We start from the raw sequence: 16,798 nt of genomic DNA, 5'->3' as shown, positions 1-16,798 counted from the left end.
CTTTGATTCATATCTACCCCGCTCTTTCCTCCACACATTTTCTGTCTCTCTCTAAAGCTGTCCTATCAATACAAAATAAACTAAAACGTTCAGTGGTGTGACCGTGGCAGATAAACAACAAAACTAAATGTTAGACCCTACTGTGTTCCCCATTGTTATGACTCCCAAATGTTGCTCAAAAAGGGGCGTCTGCCTTTAGATTTGAGTCAAATTTCATTTTACCCTTTAAATGGATCACAAATATTTCAAATGCTGAATTCAAAATGTTTAAGCTCTTAAGCTTGCTATGGATCAATTACTTCTGTACACTTCTTTACTGCTTAGTCTAAATGCCTCATTTGCGTTGGTGTTTACTTAAATCATTTAGTCAAAAACATGTTGACGTATGAACCAGAATATTGGGTTTTGATGGTATTTCATGAAGCATTAAAACATTCTTGGTAGTTTTTCAGGTCAAAGATGTCTCTCAGGTCCTGTGTTTGGTTGGTCCAACAGGGTAAAGATTCACATTATTTCCATAATTAAATGAGAGATCAACCTCAGGATATAAATTCAATTTTTCATGTGAACATATTCTTTACATTCAGCCAATATATATCAGTCTATCCTTATACTGTACTCTAAAGCGTTTGACAGATCAGTTGTTTAATTCAAAATTAACATCCATGTCTAAATGTTGTGTTCTGTAAATAGAGATTCGTGAAGCTGAATGTCTACATAGCCATCTACAAAAAGACAGTTCACACAATAATCTAGCAGTTTCAGTTAAGACTCTCTGAGCTGCAGTGTGCTCAAGATAATGATTCATGTCTTTCTAGTGCGAGAGTAGAAAATTAATCACGCCATGACTTGATGAATCAATTTATTCACATACACATGTTGACAAAGTGGACGGACATTAATTAGTCAAGTCTTTGGTTCGACACCCAAAAAGAGACGATGGCCATACGTAGCAACCGTGCATACTAAGGCACTTTCATTTCTTTAGTTAAAAACAGTTACTGCGCAATAGTCAGTATGTTAATAAACAGTACAAGACAGGAAATATCTGAGTGAATTATATAGGACACTTATGATCATACAAAGACAACAAAAGTGAGGTATCACACTAGAATCATAATGGACAGGCATCAAATGGACGGCAACACAAACATGAGATAATCGATTATTTCCTCTACGGAAGGCTTTCGGCAGGTCTTTGCCCCGAGTGGTTGGCCCTGCCGAAATCTGAATGCATGATGAAGTTAAAAAAAAATAAAAAGGTATTAACAGAACAGCAGTTAAGTGTTGATTAAAACAGAATTAAAATTATTTAAAGTCAATTAAAGTGTGGATTTGTGTTTCCAGCTTGGAAGTGACACCATGCATTCAGATTTCATCAAAAACAAAAGAAATCAAGGCAAAAAAAATAAAAGAGCAATCTGACCAGAACATACTCTCCCATAGGTTATCCTTGAAGTTTGAATGTGTTAGGAAATAAAAGAAAGCACTTCAATGACATCAGAAACTGAATGTTAAGAGGACAAACATTTCAAACTAGAGCTTAACAAACACAAAATGTTATGCAACCTGTTTCACTCACTGGCTGGAGCCGTTCAGTTTGCATGACACCTGTGGAGCTGCTGGTCATACCCCAATCTATTTCTGACAGGTAACAGGTGAGTAATAGTTCCGTTCTTCATTTAGAAGGCACAGGGTCTGTCTGCAGGTTTTACATGTGCTCTGGATGGTTCTGCAAACAGCTTATGAACTCTGTGACTGGATGGCCCTGATAGCAGATCTGATACACTGCATTGAACAGCGGGAACCTAAAAGAAGGAGAAGGAGGAGAGATTACTGAGAGCGAACATGATGCTTTGTTTGAGCTCTTCTCTAACCAGTGCTCATGAAAACTACCTGTGTTTGTGTTGCTGCTTTACTTACTTGTCAACTAGGTTTTTGTGCTTGAGGATGAGATACACCTCAGCTGCTGTGGCTGGTCCCTGCAGCTTCTGACCGTTCAGCATCTCCTTCTCCAGCTCCTCAATGGACTGAGCAAAAAAGAGGACATGCAGAATGTTAACCCTTTAAAAGAAGAATAAGTGGTTCATAACCAAGCTCCCACTGCCGACACCGTCCAAACTAATTCAATGCTGTACCTTAACAGTTGTTTTTTAGGGCTGATAGCAGTATTGCGGAAATAACAAAAACATTTCAGTCCAGATTTTCATAAAACTTGGCTGAAGAGTGAATCATGGGCCAGAGAGAACATTAAAATGTGGCATGGATAAAGAGCACACTTACAAAAGCAGACCTGACTCACAAACAATGAGTACGTTAGAAAACAATGTTACACTGTTTTATGTGAAAATGTTAATGATTTCATTACATTTTTTATTAGAAAGGACAGGATTCAAAGTTACATTTCAAAAGTTAGTTAAACTGCCTGACACAGTTAAAACTGGTTAACAGCACCTTCCTGTTCTGCAGCACATAAAAAAAACAAAGATCACATCAGACAAAAGACAACCAAAAGAGATTAAAAAAAAAAAAGAATACATCAGATTTAACAGAAACACAGACAATCAGGGGGTAGGGGTAGATTAAATTAACATTAGTTAAATCAGTGAATGCAATCTTGTCCGTTCATCAGGTGGTGTTTGAATGCCGGTTTAAAATGCATAACTGGGGATGTTGTCCTGATATAATATGGGACCTCATACCAGATTTTAGTGTCTGTGTGAAAAAGTTATTTCTGACTGATGTTTTTGTAAGCCGGTACTGAGAAGATGATTGCGAGAGTGGTCTATTGATGTGTTCCTGATTTGTGTTGGATCTTGGAACTAGAGCGCTAAGTGCTGGAGACGAGTTATTGCTATGGATCTGACGGTAAAACTTAATAGCGTGACTGTTTGTATAATTCTGAAAAGTCATGGTGTTGCAGCGGAAAGTGCAGAGAAGTGATGAGTGTAAGAGGCTGTATCGTATGAGCTCTATTATACAGTCCAGCTACAGGTTCAATGGTTTCCTCTGTAGAAAGAGATCAAATAGGGAGATAGAATTTCTGCAGATTGTCTTTAACAAATCTGTGCTGTACGTGAGCAGTATGCTGAAAAATACCCTGGTTTGGGTCATAATGGCACAAGGTTTAGCAGTACTATTAATCATTCTCTGAAGACGTGTTGAAGTTTTAATGAGTTTGATACGGAGTAAGCTAGCCTAATATTTTGATGAATTAGGCTTGTAACAATAACAGTGAAGCTGGACTTCATAATGTTGGCCTCAATGGTTACCGGTACTTTTCTATCAAAATGTGTTTTGTGTGACGGTAGTTTGTCCACCAAGTGGGTTGAAACGGTTATAGGGATTGTAGATAAAAAAAAGCTGTCTATTTGTTTTATATATATTTTGAATATACTGAAGGTAGGGGCAAGCTCAGTTAGTTATGACTTGGGTTGTGAATCGGAGGGTCGCCTGTTTAAACCCCTAGGCAGACAAAGTCTGGAAATTGGTCTGGCAGCTGGAGAGGTGCCAGTTCACTAATTGAGCACTGCCGAGGTGCCCTTGAGCAAGTCACAAAACCCTCCCACCAGCTCAGGAGCGCCCACTGTGGGCAGCCCCTTCACTCTGACATCTCTCCATTAGTGCATGTCCATAGGATCCTGTTCATGCATGTGTGTGTATTTCAGCCTACAGTGTGTATGCAACACCCAAGATTAATAAGGTATATCTTCTTCTTTTTCTAAAGTATGCCACTTTATCAGAAATGTTATCTGGTGTAAGAAGCTTAAAGTTGTTAATTAAAACCTGAATGAATCTAGTTGGATAATTAAAATTATTTTGTTGTTATTTTGTTTTGCTCTATTTGTGTCTGATTCTAACATATTTTCAGTCTGAGGTTAACAACACAAGTTATTAAGAGTAGTAAATCTATTTTTAACATAATCACGAGGGTGTAGTAAAACGGTTATGTTTTGTAATCTTTTGTAAATCTAAGTTCTAATGGGGGTGTTTATGGACTAAGTCTGTTCTGCTGCTCTTTAACAAAGCTGATGAGTCATCAGTTTAACATTCATCTGGGTCGCCTACACAGACTCTCTTTTTGAAACCAACAGCACTGATTTTATCCTGAAGCCCAGGACACAGTATCCACCAACAAGCCAATGCAGACTATCAGGTTGGCTGCAGAATCTGACTCGCTTCATAAAATAAGCGGTAAATAAATGGCAGAAAGTATTCGAAAATCTGAGCTCTCACTTTCCCGGTCTTCGCGAAAGCTTCAGCTACTTTGCGGTTGCGGCCTCCATAGCAGGTTGTTATGAGGTCAGCCACACCGCAGCTTTCCAGGAAGGTCGCAGAGGACACGGGCCCGGCAGTGCAGAAGATGCGGGCAAAAGCAATCATCTCCATCAGGCCCAGCCTGATCACTGCTGCCTTGGTGTTGTCCCCGAAGCCTAGACCGTCACAGAAGCCTGCCCCGACTGCAACAATGTTCTGAAGGAGGATAAGAGGGGGAGATGTCAGCAAAGACTGCAGATACAAGAAGACACGTGGATGCTTTGGAAAGGTACTGAGGGATGATTCAATTGAAAGAGCATTCAAAGTCGGTCTAATGGACTATGGATTTAACTGCCATGCTCAACTTTTTAATGTCTTGAGAATTTATCAAAGTGCCTCCCTTAAAGCATATTATTCCAACCCCTATTATTATTATTGAACTGAATGTTGGTACACTCTCAAATTCTAGACCATCATGTAAAACAGAGCAGAAAAACAGGAAAAATGTCCCTCCCTAATATATTTGTAAAATGAAATGTCTGTAAATTCAAGATATGAGGATGATGTAGAATTGACAAAAATAACTCAACTCTTTGCCAGAAAATATTGTAAGTCCCTTGCTTTATGCTTAAACATTAGGAATGTCATATATCCAAGGGGCCGATGTATCCTGTAGTGTTAATGCTGAGGGGCTGTACTACATACAACCTGCCCTCTTCTATTTGAATTATAATATTGTGCATATAGTAAAGTGTTTTACCCTCTACAAAGATGCATTATAGATTTGACAGAAATGCAGTAATGGAATCTAAGTGCATTAGTTGTGTACTTTGTTTACTCTGCTAGTGTTGTAGTGGTCCTTCTTAAGTTTTCATTGATTCTAAACCTTGATTAGATCCAGTGTATGATGCATCAGGCATGAACTTTAATTCTGCTGTTTTGCTATGTTGCTCACCTTCAGGGCTCCACAGATTTCCACCACATCGTACTCCTCTACTACAGTTACTCTGAAGTTGTTGGTCTGCATGAGTTCCTTAAGGAGGGCCCCGTGGTTTTTGTTCTTACAACCTGGAAATGAAAAAATAAATAAATAAAATAAACTGGTTGATTTTTATCTTTTGGTTAAAAACATTTTTCATCTTTTAGAGTTTAGCTGTAATGCTACAAAGAAATTTAACAGCACTGATCCAACAAAATGCAATCCAGTCAAGCACAGGTTAGTGTTCCCGCAGTGTAATAATGGTAAATCCCATGAAGCATGTTGTTCACATCAAGCAAATGTCATACTGAATCACCCCACTGTGTCATTCACACAGCGATTGCAAGTGGATTAAACTTTCCCCTCCATGCTGACAGTGCAGAAAGCTGCAGAACACAAACTGAAATGACAATCACACTTCCTGTTTGAAGGCCATAACTGCTTAGTCTAAATTTAAATCAAGATTAAAGTGCATGGGTTTTTTTTTTAAAGCAGGAAGAAAAAAAAAAACATGCAGCCTTTAAATCAGACTAACCAATTGTGGTCTCACAAAACTTCTCGTCAGCAACCTCATTGGCAATGTTTGCCCCCATCAGCACACTCATGGTGATACCGAGCTTCTCCTGGATCACATCAGAGATGAGTTTCAGTCCATCAGGCCCCTCGTCTACACCCTGGTGGTACAGAGATACACACATGTTTACATTAGGCCCAAGCAAGCTAGTATGCGGGTCAAAGGCCACATTGCAAAACTGGCAATCTGGCATCACACTCAAATCCAAAGACAACAAGGTAACAAAATCAAAAGATCATGAGATCATGACAATGCAGCAAAAAGAGCAAAAGTCAAACCTTGATAAGGGATATCCCAATTGCATCACTCTTTATCTTGCCCTTTATGGTGTCGCACACTCTCGCAACAAACTGGTGAGGGATCACAAACACCAGAATGTCTGCATCACCGGATGAGTCAACCAGGTCTGGAACAGCCAGCTGTGGAGGACGAGGATGATGATGTAAGAGGCAAACATCTGACACAACCTACATTAGCGCTGGTTTGACAACATTAATAAAACCGATGGCAGACTACACTGGTTACACTCACAACATAGAAACTGATTGAAAGCTTATTTAAATAAACAAGAACGGATGCATTTGATAAAGCATGATAAGTCTGCACATGTAATGCAAAAATGACTCAGGCATTCAACATTTCCCTCGGCTACAGAGATACTAAATAACCGGTAAGGCTTTTAAAAAGTCGACAGTTTCTTACCACATTGGCGGGTAGCTTGTGTCCAGGAAGGTACTTGACATTTTCATGATCATTGTTGATTATTTCAGTCAGCTTGCGCCCGTTCACCGTCTCCTCAAACACCCACATTTTTACGGTGCTGTCGAATGTTGACTTCTGCGCAGCATTGGCACCTACTATCTTGGCGATGGCAGAACCCCTGCGTCACACACAGTAACGGGCAATTGTTGAATATACAAGGGAGAACATGGTAGAATTCATGATGCATTTCGATCTGTGTTAATTTAAAGTAACAAAGCAAAAGAAAAAAAAACAGTGCTGGTCAGCAATGACAATCACATGACTGCTGGTCAGATCAACAGGTCATGTGTTCTCTACTTTAGGTTTCTGTGCCATGAGGATTAATTTATGGATTTACTTGAAATTAACATTTATCACAGCCTATTTTGACCATCATTTAATCCGATAAGTAACTTTTCATGAAAAATAAAAATGCTTTTCTTTGTCATTTTAAAATAATTGGAGTTTCAGTTGAACAAAAAGCAATTTGAAGAAATCAATTTGGAATTTTTGAGATTTTGTGATTTCTGCTATAATCAGCACTTCATCCAATAAAACAATCATTCATTGCAGCAGTAGTCTATTCCTCCTGGGGACAACTCCAGGCCAATCTCCACTTACATTTCAGCTGATTTTATTATTACTCTGTAATCATGTTTCAAAGGGGTTGATCATTAGAAGAAAAAAAAATTCTAAAAACTCTAGACAGATAAATCAATTGGGCAATAAACCTCAATGTAAGGATCAATTAACTTCTTTGAATTCTTTACAATAATACCCTCAACCCTAAACCAACAGTCTTGACTAAAATAGAGGTTTTAACTGATGAAATTAATCTAATAAACCAGATGTAAAGATGCCTTTAAACATTCCTGCACGGACTGAACGTGATGTTTATAACCACGCTGTGATTTTGAAGTCATCTCGATTGCTTTAAACTATTCGACCAATGAATGGAGTAAGGGCGTTTTAGTATCTACAAGCTTTTCGCGTGCAGAAATGTGAAGCCATATTCATTGCGATTTTGTGATAAAAACGTCTGTTAAATAACGGTTATTATTTCTACTTTAGGGGGTGCAAATGAGTGAGGCAACATGTTGCTTACAAAGCGGCTAACATGGACCACAAAACACCGAAAGGAGTCGTGACTGACATGTGGCACGGTTTCCGTATATTACTCGGACTGTTTCCTAGCAACGCGATGAGACTCCTGTCAAGGAGGAAACACACTAGCAGGTTATCGCATCAAACAAGTGATTTAGTTTTATCGTTACCTTTGGAAAAAAAGACAGCTAGTTAACATTAGCTGGCAGCTGGCTAGCAACTAGACACCCGGTTATAGACACGCAATCTTTTAACACACGGAGATGAAAACGTAGGCCACTACAGACTGAGCCATTATTGAACAATTCAGACAGTTCAACGCATTAACTTGCCAATTTCCAGAGCCAATGATGCAGACTTTCTTGGGAGCTGCCATTGTGAAGAGGTAAGCCGATGTGTGGAGTGTGGACTAAGACTGACTGAGGACCTGCAGTACGTTATGCAACGCACCGACCGAGCTGCAAGCCTCTGCTCTCCGATTTTATTGGCCTGTCTGAGGGGGGGGAGACACTGGCCCGCCCACTAAAGCGAGCACTGGGACAGGTCATTCATTCATCCAGCAGACGAGGTTAGTAGGCTCAAAGTAAGTCGGGCATAAGTGAACTCTGCTGACTTACATTGTTTTACATTTTATGGTGTAAAACATGCTGCCCTACAAAGGCAAAAGACCTGAACTCGCCACAGTGTAGAACTGAGAAAAATGACTTTAAAGTATTTTAAGCCAGCCAAATGATTTGCAGGCAGAATATTGGAAATGTGGCAATTCTTTGTCTTTTTAATCAGGTTTTTAATGTTCATAAAAAATCTTTAGCTCAAACATGACCTTTGACCCTTATTTGGAAGTTAAGGTACTCTGCCTTTGCATTGCCTGTACAATAATACGGGGCATTAACTTCCATTTGTTACTGTATTTCACTTGGTTGCATGGTTAAAATAACACAACCAACACTATTTCTTTGCTACACTTTAGTCAAGCTGCTGTGTGTGTCAGAAGTGCTTCATGACAGATATTAAAACAAAGGCATAACACCTTAACTCCACTGCAGTGAAACAGTAACTTCACTTTGATCCACAGCAGTTCAAAGGCAAAGACCGTTATAAGTGAAGTTACTGGACTCTGCCTTGGTTTCTCGAGGGCTTTTGGAAGTTAAGGCAAATACAACCTACTATTTTCTCAAAACAACAACAACACAATTGACTCAAGATATCTGTCCACATAATAAAGCACATCTGTAATGTTCCAAAAAATGACAAAAACTCATTTTTGAAGTTACTGCCTTTTGCCTTTGTAGGGCAGCATAAATAACCCAAACACAAGAAGAGAGCCTCCGACCTAGGAAGTAAGCATTTTTGCATCACACCTAAATCCAAATCCATGATGCATTTTTATTGACAGTGATAAAAGTATCCTGATAAGAAGCAATACTAGAGTGAAGACATACCCATTTAAATAAGATATATTAGGCTACATAAAAGCATTCAAACACCATTAATGAACCAAACGTGTATTTAGTCAGGTATAGAATAGAGTGTATGTTTTCATATTTTATTTGTGACCTTATATAACCCCTGTTCTTCATGTATCATGATTTAATAAAGTGTGTACAACAAGCCGCACCATAACTGCCTCACAAATAAAGACATGAATAATAATCCAATTATGTATCTTTAATAGCCTAATATTAAATTCTAGAAAGGATTCAGAATGCTTTTACTGTGATTATTCAAGTACATACATTGCAATCATAATACTGAAGCAGGCATTTTGCTACAGTAATAGGCATTTTTACACTCAAACTTCACTAAATGATATGATAGCTCGCCTGTTTACACCAAACTCTCTGACAGTTTGTAAAGTCAGCATACATTCCCTGAACTAATCTGCACTGTTTTTATTTTGTCTTATAACAGGAATGTGCTGAAGGAGAAGGTCATTTCAACAAAGTTAAAACCACAACATGTAAATTAAAATAAATATGAGGCAGGCTAAATAGATGTTTTTTTTTTTACTGGGCCTGGACAATATGAGAACAATATTAGATTATTAACATTGTTCAGTATGGTGATAACAACAGAGTGTGATAAATAAGCAATAAAATAAGAGACACATATTAGCCATAACACACAGTTTTATATATCTTGTTCTTCATGTTTTACACAGTCTCTTAAAGCCAAAATAAACCGAAAAAACCCCCAGTTTTTTTTTCATGGCTAACTGGCACCAGTTAATCTGAGGGTAGCAGATAGCTACAGCATAATGTATGCTAAAGGTCATTAAGGGCAGCACCAGTAATCTTACAACACTTATTTGTAACTCTACCATTGTGTTACCACAGTTTTAATCTTAAGACTGTGACCTTTTAAAGAATAATATAACAAAAAATAAGTCGTTCTAAAAGTTTTGTTTTTCTTCTTCTTCTGTAAATTGGCTCCTAGAATTACTGAGAATGGTGTTTTCACTCTCAGCAACATGAAGCCATCTGTGAAGTTAACTAGTACTATACTAAAAGTAGATTATTTTAAAATGATGTGATTTAATGCTTCAAAGTTTCAGAGGGAAATATTTACCTTTAATGTATTCTAACACATTTAGCATTAGTTTCTGGTTGTATGATGGATTCAGAATTTACTCACTGACATATAATGGGTACATCTATTCTGTTGTGTGCTTAATAAAATACTTACCAAAATGAATATCTTACTTCTGTGGCAAATCATTTTTGTGTCAGCCCAAACTGACAAAAAAGGTAAAATTTCTGCAAGAAACAAATGACAGTCAACAAAGACACACCCAAACCCTACACTGAAACCTAACAGATTTCAGACAGCCACATTATCAAGGTTCAGGGTTCAAGGTTAAGCTTTCTTATGCAAGACATGATAGCACGGTAAAATACAATTGTAAAATAAAATGGAAACGTCATTGTGTTTACACAAAAGACAAAAAGATATGTGTTTGTTAATATAATATATTAGAAATTGTTCAAATACGTGCAATAACTTGGGAAACTGTTTAACCCAAGGTAGTTGTTGAAATGAGGTACTGCAAAGGCAAAAGTGTGGTAATGTGCATAACAAGGTGGAACATGAAAGTGGGGGGGAGTTGAGGAGTCTTGCAGCCAGAGGAAATAAACTGCTCTGTAGTCTGGTGGTACAACAGCAGATACTTGTGCATCGCTTGTTAAACAGCAGCCGAGTGAAAAGGCTGTGGCTTGGTTAGTATCTTTTGGGCTTTCAAAAGGCAGAACTGATTTATCTGATTTTACAGAGCAGACCACGTTTTATACCACTTGCTGCAGAGCCCTCATTTCCTGAGAAAATCTCATTCCTTTTTCTGATGTTTCAAGTAGCCTCGAGTCAGGATGCTTTAGAAGTTTGTTTCTCTGTCTGCAAGTCTGTTTATTTTCATTTCCTCAGAAAGTCTTCAATAAAGCCAATGTCAGTGGTGTCATCCAGAGTTCTCAGTGTTATTGGTTGCTGAAGAAGGTGAGAGGGTTAAAAGATAGGGGACCAAGCATACAGCCCTGGGGGTCTCCTTCTATCTTTGGACAAAGTTAATAGCAGACAGATAGAAGCTGTAAACCCTATAATTTCCAAAACACTGAAGAGCTTAAATTGGAAAAGAACTCCTCACTTTTCATTAGTGCTAGTGTTTACCACTATGTTGTCATTATACCTGTCTGACAGAGAGCTCTAGCAAAGCTCCTACTATAATTACTTCAGATAAAAATCAAACTGATTTAATAAACATGGTCTTAAATTGTAATTTAAAAAATGATTAAAAAACAACTATATATTCCCCACACTACAGCCATAGTATATACTCTGTGTTTGATTTTTTTTCCCAGTGTGCAAAAGAATAACACATTAAAAATCACTTGAGTGACCACAGAAAGATCACTGTGGGAGCAATTATTTGGTCTGGAGGGCTCAAACAAAAGGGGACCTTATTGCGTAAGAGTTGGAACAATTATCAGAAGAGGAGACGTAGGAAGGAACAAAACATTAGATTCAGCCCTCTGCTTTCTGTGAGCAAGCACACACTGAGAAAACCCAGCTTACTGAGAGGGTTTAGAGCCACAGTTTTCACAAATACTTCAACAATAAAATCATATTTCAATAAGCGACAAGTGTTTTCTCGTTTGAAAACTATTACTACATTTACTCAGCAGTAAGTGATGTATAAGTTTTATGGGTCATCTGTCTCGTCTAAGGTCATATTTGTGACTATCAAATCATATATATTTATTTTTAGAAATGCATTCTAACAAAGTTGCCCTCACTATGGCATCCTGCATCAGAATGTCTGAATAGAATACAACCATATTTCAAACCAACTCTGCTAAACTGTATTAAAATTAGGTACATCACTTCTTAACCTAGTGTGTTAACTTCATCATGCTCACATGAAAAAAACATATCATGCTGATCTTTAGTATGTAATAGTGCTCATCATCTTAGTTCAGGGTTTTAGCACTTTTGGATGGAATTTATGATGGCACTAAAAAAACATTAAGGCTCCAAAGTAATTACTAATCACCCAAAGGTGTACAACCTTTTGAGCAATAATCCATCATATAAGTTTTGACACATTTAACTCAAGTCCAAAAAGTCATAGCAATATTTGTTTAGGACAGAAGGAAAGTGATAGACAGTCTAATATTGCCTCGTTTAGAGCCTCTTTGATGCAATGACTCAAAAAGGTGAACAAGTGGAAATCACTATTTGTAATAATACAACTAATAATATGTAAAGTTCAGGCTGTCCTACTAAACTGTGGCCTATAATTTTGTGCTTCCCCTTTTTTTCAAAAACGTGGTGTGCAAATGATGACACAGAACACATTAGCTGAATAAACGTTATGTAAAGGTAGCATTTAATCTTTAATATAACAACTGCTTTAAGATATAAACAAATATCAATCTATAGGCCTACAATACTGGACTAAAATTATCATCGTTTAATATTGAAAATTTAAATTAAAAAAAATGAAGGCAATAATATAACCAAAACCTGAAAGCATGGCGGCGAGAGAACTTTTGAAAATGCCTGACCTCATGCAAGGGCGGCTGGAAAACAGATACCCAGCATTTCATTTTGACTCACTGATATATACATCATAAGCTTTCATAGTACATACAAGTAAGAAATAGCCTCACACTTTAATATCATCTGATAAATATGCTTTTCATATGTACAGAAGTTTAGACACATAACTAGTCTAATATATTACCTTGTACAAGAATAACATCGGACAGATCAGCCTATTCTAACACAATAACATTTTTGTCAATATTTACATTACATTACAGTTAATTGTATGATTGTGCTTGATAGTAACACAACACAACTACAGGCTGTACTGTACAACTTCCATGTCCTGTTGAGAATAGGATTAAGAAGGAGTAGATTACTCAAACAGAAAATAATAAAACGGTTGGATTTTTGTAAACAGCATCAGAACAGAGAGCAGATGAGACAAACCCTGAAACATGCACATTACATGTGAAGAGGCAAAGTGGGAATTTACTGCGCAACTTCACCAAGGTGCTTACATGTGAAGAGCCTATAACAGAATCAGTATTTTGGATATGAGGGCTGCGTTCTCGAATTGTCCAACATTAGGTTTTTAATGAGCACACCATAAAAAAAGACATGCTCACAATATAAAACACAGAGACAGATGTTGAGACAAACCGCAGTCTGATGTGAGGATAAACTGTTCAACATTGGACCAAGTTTAAGACATATACTGTTCAAGTGCTACATTACAGGTACATGCAACTTAGAGCCCTAGAAGATGGCAAATACACATTCAACATATTTATACTCGTTAATTCTGTCTTGCCATGTTAGCATTTATTTCAGCCTGTAATCTTTTGTATTGTAACAGTATGATTGTCATTGATAAAGGAATTCTGAAGGCAAATGATACAGCATGTAGCACCAGTTGACATGGAGAAGAGCCGCTTTGTACTCATTAGGGGTTGTCTACATTGATGTTTGTTGCTGTGTATCCCTGCACATTTCTTTTTTTATATATATCTCATGTAGTGTCATTTCTCAAGACTCTAATTCATTTAAAAGTTCAACATTTTGATAAATCTTTGTTTTTGCCATGTATAAGGGCGTAAGGTAAGTTGAAATCTCACTCACTTTGACCGTTACATACAAGTCTACATCCAGCAACCAGTTTGATTAGCTTAGCTTAGCATAAAGGCTATTTGAGCAGCGAGCCTTGCCAGCTCTTACCAGAGCCAATCAAAGAATAAAAACATGTTCTGCTTTTACAGAGGGCTTATTGGTATTTTCAAGAAGCAGATATACTTCATTTATCTCAGAGGAGGATGGAGCCATGTATTTGAAACCTTTTAAGTAAAATTATCTAATTTTGTAAAAGCTCCTAATTCAGAGCGTGTTATCTGATGATTTTTAGAAGTGGCGGAAATTTATTCCTGGATGTATGATATGAGTCAATGTAATGTTATTTAAAATGAATAGAATGTTTTCCTATTGTTTATTGAGAGAAATATAGCCTTCTAACAGCTGTGTATACCTTTTGCGTTTCCTGTATTACCATATCCCCTCGCAAACAGGTATTTTTGCATACAATTTGCTGTGCTCTAGCTAGAGCATTCTGACTCCTAACAGCTTGGATAATATGCAGATTTTCTTGGCTATATTTTGAGTCTTTCTGGAGCCATGTTGCCTCTGCCAAATTTCCCTTTCAAACTTTGGTTCGTGTACAGATCAAATAAATAGTCTTGGTGCTACTCTAAGCTAATTGGCTGCTGGCTGTAGCTTCTTATTTTACTTCAGATATAATGTTTTCATTTACTGCCAGAAAGTTATTTTAGTCCAACTTTAAGTCTAACCCTGAACACTCGGGTGTTTTGCTGCTACAGCCTTACCCTATATGACATGTAGCCATCGTGGCTAATGTAAGCTAATGTTTACAACTTTTGTTGGATATTGCTGTGTAATCCATGGTACAAGTTTAGTTTTAAAGAGCTTTATGTCCCTCACAGTAACACTACACATTATTGTAGTTGGATTTAAAACGTTCCCCTGATTGAGGCCTTACTATGGGAGACATTGTGACCTGTAACAGCAGGAATAACAAAGTTGGGACTTAAAACATCAAACCAGAGTTCTGTGGTGTTCAGGTGTCGCTGTCAGTACTGAAAATAGCAGGAACCTCCAACAAGCAGCTAAAAGAAGTTCAACCACCATTAATTATAATTAACACCTGTGTTTTTCTTCTGTGAAATGTCACAGATCAGAACGGTTATGTCATCTCTATACATGGAAATAACCTTTTCAACATTAAGTGGCTTGGCTCATGGACCCTTCAGGGCACTGTCACCCTGCAAAGATGAGGTAGAACAGTATGCATGTTGTAAAAATGCCCAGGGAAGACTGGCGTACGACAATGTTTGGATAACATAAATCAAAAATTGAAAGAAAGTGAAAAAAGGCCAAAAAGTCATAAAGATTTATAAAGGTAGATCTCAGTGGACAAAATGAAGAAGAAAATAAAAAGTGTATTACTCGCATGCAGAAATCTGAAAAACACCTCAAATATAAATATTGTTTTAAGTTAAAGCAAATTTGTCAAATAAATGTAATTAATTAAAGTTTTCTTTAAACTAATAGATCATAAACAAAACCACACAGCAGGATATCAAACGTTGATTAACTCAACACATGTGAACCTCCCCAAATGCCCCTCATTTACTGTCTCTGTTACTGTGTCTTGAAGCTGTTGTACAGATAGCCATGCAGTTATTCTAATATTTTTTAATTCCTCACGTCATGTAGATCACTGGTCTCTGCTGTCCAGCTCTCTGCGTGGCTTCTCCTGACCTCAGCCACATGTTAAATTCCCCTCAATGTTCAATAACTCACCCAAAAGGCAAAGTTCGGGCATTATGATCTGTTGCTCCTGCAAGACTGAAAGTTCTGCAGCGAGCAAAGTCCATGAAACTGCTCAGAGACAAGAGAGGGACGAGCACCCTCCTTCTGGCTGCAGAAGCTCAGTGAAAGTTACTGACGTGACACTTGACGTCGTCCAAGCTCAGCACCGTGCCCTGGTCGTTGTTGCTGTCATGCTGTTGCTGTCTATCAGAACAGCGACACAACTTGTACTTTATCACCTGAGAGGATACAAAGACAGACCAGGTCAAAATAATCTACAACCTGCTGAACAATGATCAAAGAAAAAATGATGATTAGAAACCAGAAAAATGTCCATGCAGCAATTAGAAGTCTACCTGTTCTTTACTATAACAGAATATCTTCTGTAAGTTGTATTTACAATAGTGCTCTAAATGCCTTTAAAAAGCCTTTCAATAATACATCCTGGGTTAGAAATACAGCGGGGCTACTGCATCATTTAAAAGAAACATGAGCTCACCAAGACGCCTGGTTTGAGGAATTTAGGGGAACATTTTGGAGGCTTTTTTATTTACTGTATAAACGTACATCATCCTGATTATTAAAGTACCTTTGGAAATAATAGTAAAGTAAATAAGCACCTTTTAAAGGGGGGTGCATGTGAAAAACCATTTATGATCGCTTTTGTTGCATCAATACATCAATGTCACACTGTGACTGTGGTGTTATAGATTAGCTGTTGGAAAAGTTAACTTGTTCTTTTTCCATTAGGCAAACATTTTCTATTTAACACAGCTCACCGTGGCTTGTTGCATGTCCACTGTGCAACAGCATTTTTTATTGTTTCCAATATAAAATATTTCTTTCTCTTTCTTTGTTGACCCTGGCTAAATCTTTTCAGTTCAAGATTAATTGTATTGAACCAATATTTGCAAGAAACAGGGTCAATTATCTGTGTGTATGATTTCCTCTTCTACACAAACACACAATTTGTGGCTCCCCTAAGGTTGCCAAAACACACAGGCTCCCAGAAAAAACCCCCACTAAAGACATGACCTGTGTACTCAGCGGCAGCCAAAGCTCTCAACTTTAAGCATTGCTCTCACCTCATAAAGATAGTCAAACAGCTCCAGTATGGTGAGTATGCTTGCCCCAATAAAAAGTCCCATCTGTCCACCGATATCACCTGTAATAACAAGAAGACAGAAGGTGAAACAAAACATCGGATACAATAAAGACAAGAGAGA

At 37.7% G+C, this 16,798-nt stretch overlaps 2 protein-coding genes across 2 annotated transcripts in view; both read right to left on the bottom strand.

The window, feature by feature from the left end:
* Positions 1 to 848: 848 nt before the first annotated feature.
* LOC132989772 (glycerol-3-phosphate dehydrogenase [NAD(+)], cytoplasmic) lies at positions 849 to 8,131 on the bottom strand. Its single transcript, XM_061057609.1, has 8 exons — positions 7,988 to 8,131; positions 6,513 to 6,690; positions 6,089 to 6,229; positions 5,772 to 5,910; positions 5,213 to 5,325; positions 4,237 to 4,473; positions 1,924 to 2,030; positions 849 to 1,808 (listed from the first exon to the last, which is right to left on the bottom strand). The coding sequence occupies exons 1-8, from the start codon at positions 8,029 to 8,031 to the stop codon at positions 1,712 to 1,714; spliced, it is 1,056 nt and encodes a 351-aa protein (XP_060913592.1). The 5' UTR covers positions 8,032 to 8,131; the 3' UTR covers positions 849 to 1,711.
* Positions 8,132 to 15,137: 7,006 nt separating this feature from the next.
* Positions 15,138 to 16,798, bottom strand: part of LOC132989900 (acid-sensing ion channel 1-like) — a 51,369-nt gene continuing 49,708 nt past the window's right edge. Inside the window, exons 9-10 of the mRNA XM_061057837.1 lie at positions 16,658 to 16,737; positions 15,138 to 15,811 (exon numbers count right to left, since the gene is read on the bottom strand). Of these exons, the coding sequence (XP_060913820.1) occupies positions 15,692 to 15,811; positions 16,658 to 16,737 (200 nt within the window). The 3' untranslated portion in view covers positions 15,138 to 15,691. The remainder of the gene's footprint in view (positions 15,812 to 16,657; positions 16,738 to 16,798) is intronic.

The sequence above is a fragment of the Labrus mixtus genome, chromosome 15 (assembly GCF_963584025.1).
Source record: "Labrus mixtus chromosome 15, fLabMix1.1, whole genome shotgun sequence".
Classification (NCBI taxonomy): Eukaryota; Metazoa; Chordata; class Actinopteri; order Labriformes; family Labridae; genus Labrus; species Labrus mixtus.
This window is presented reverse-complemented; position numbering and strand designations above follow the sequence as displayed.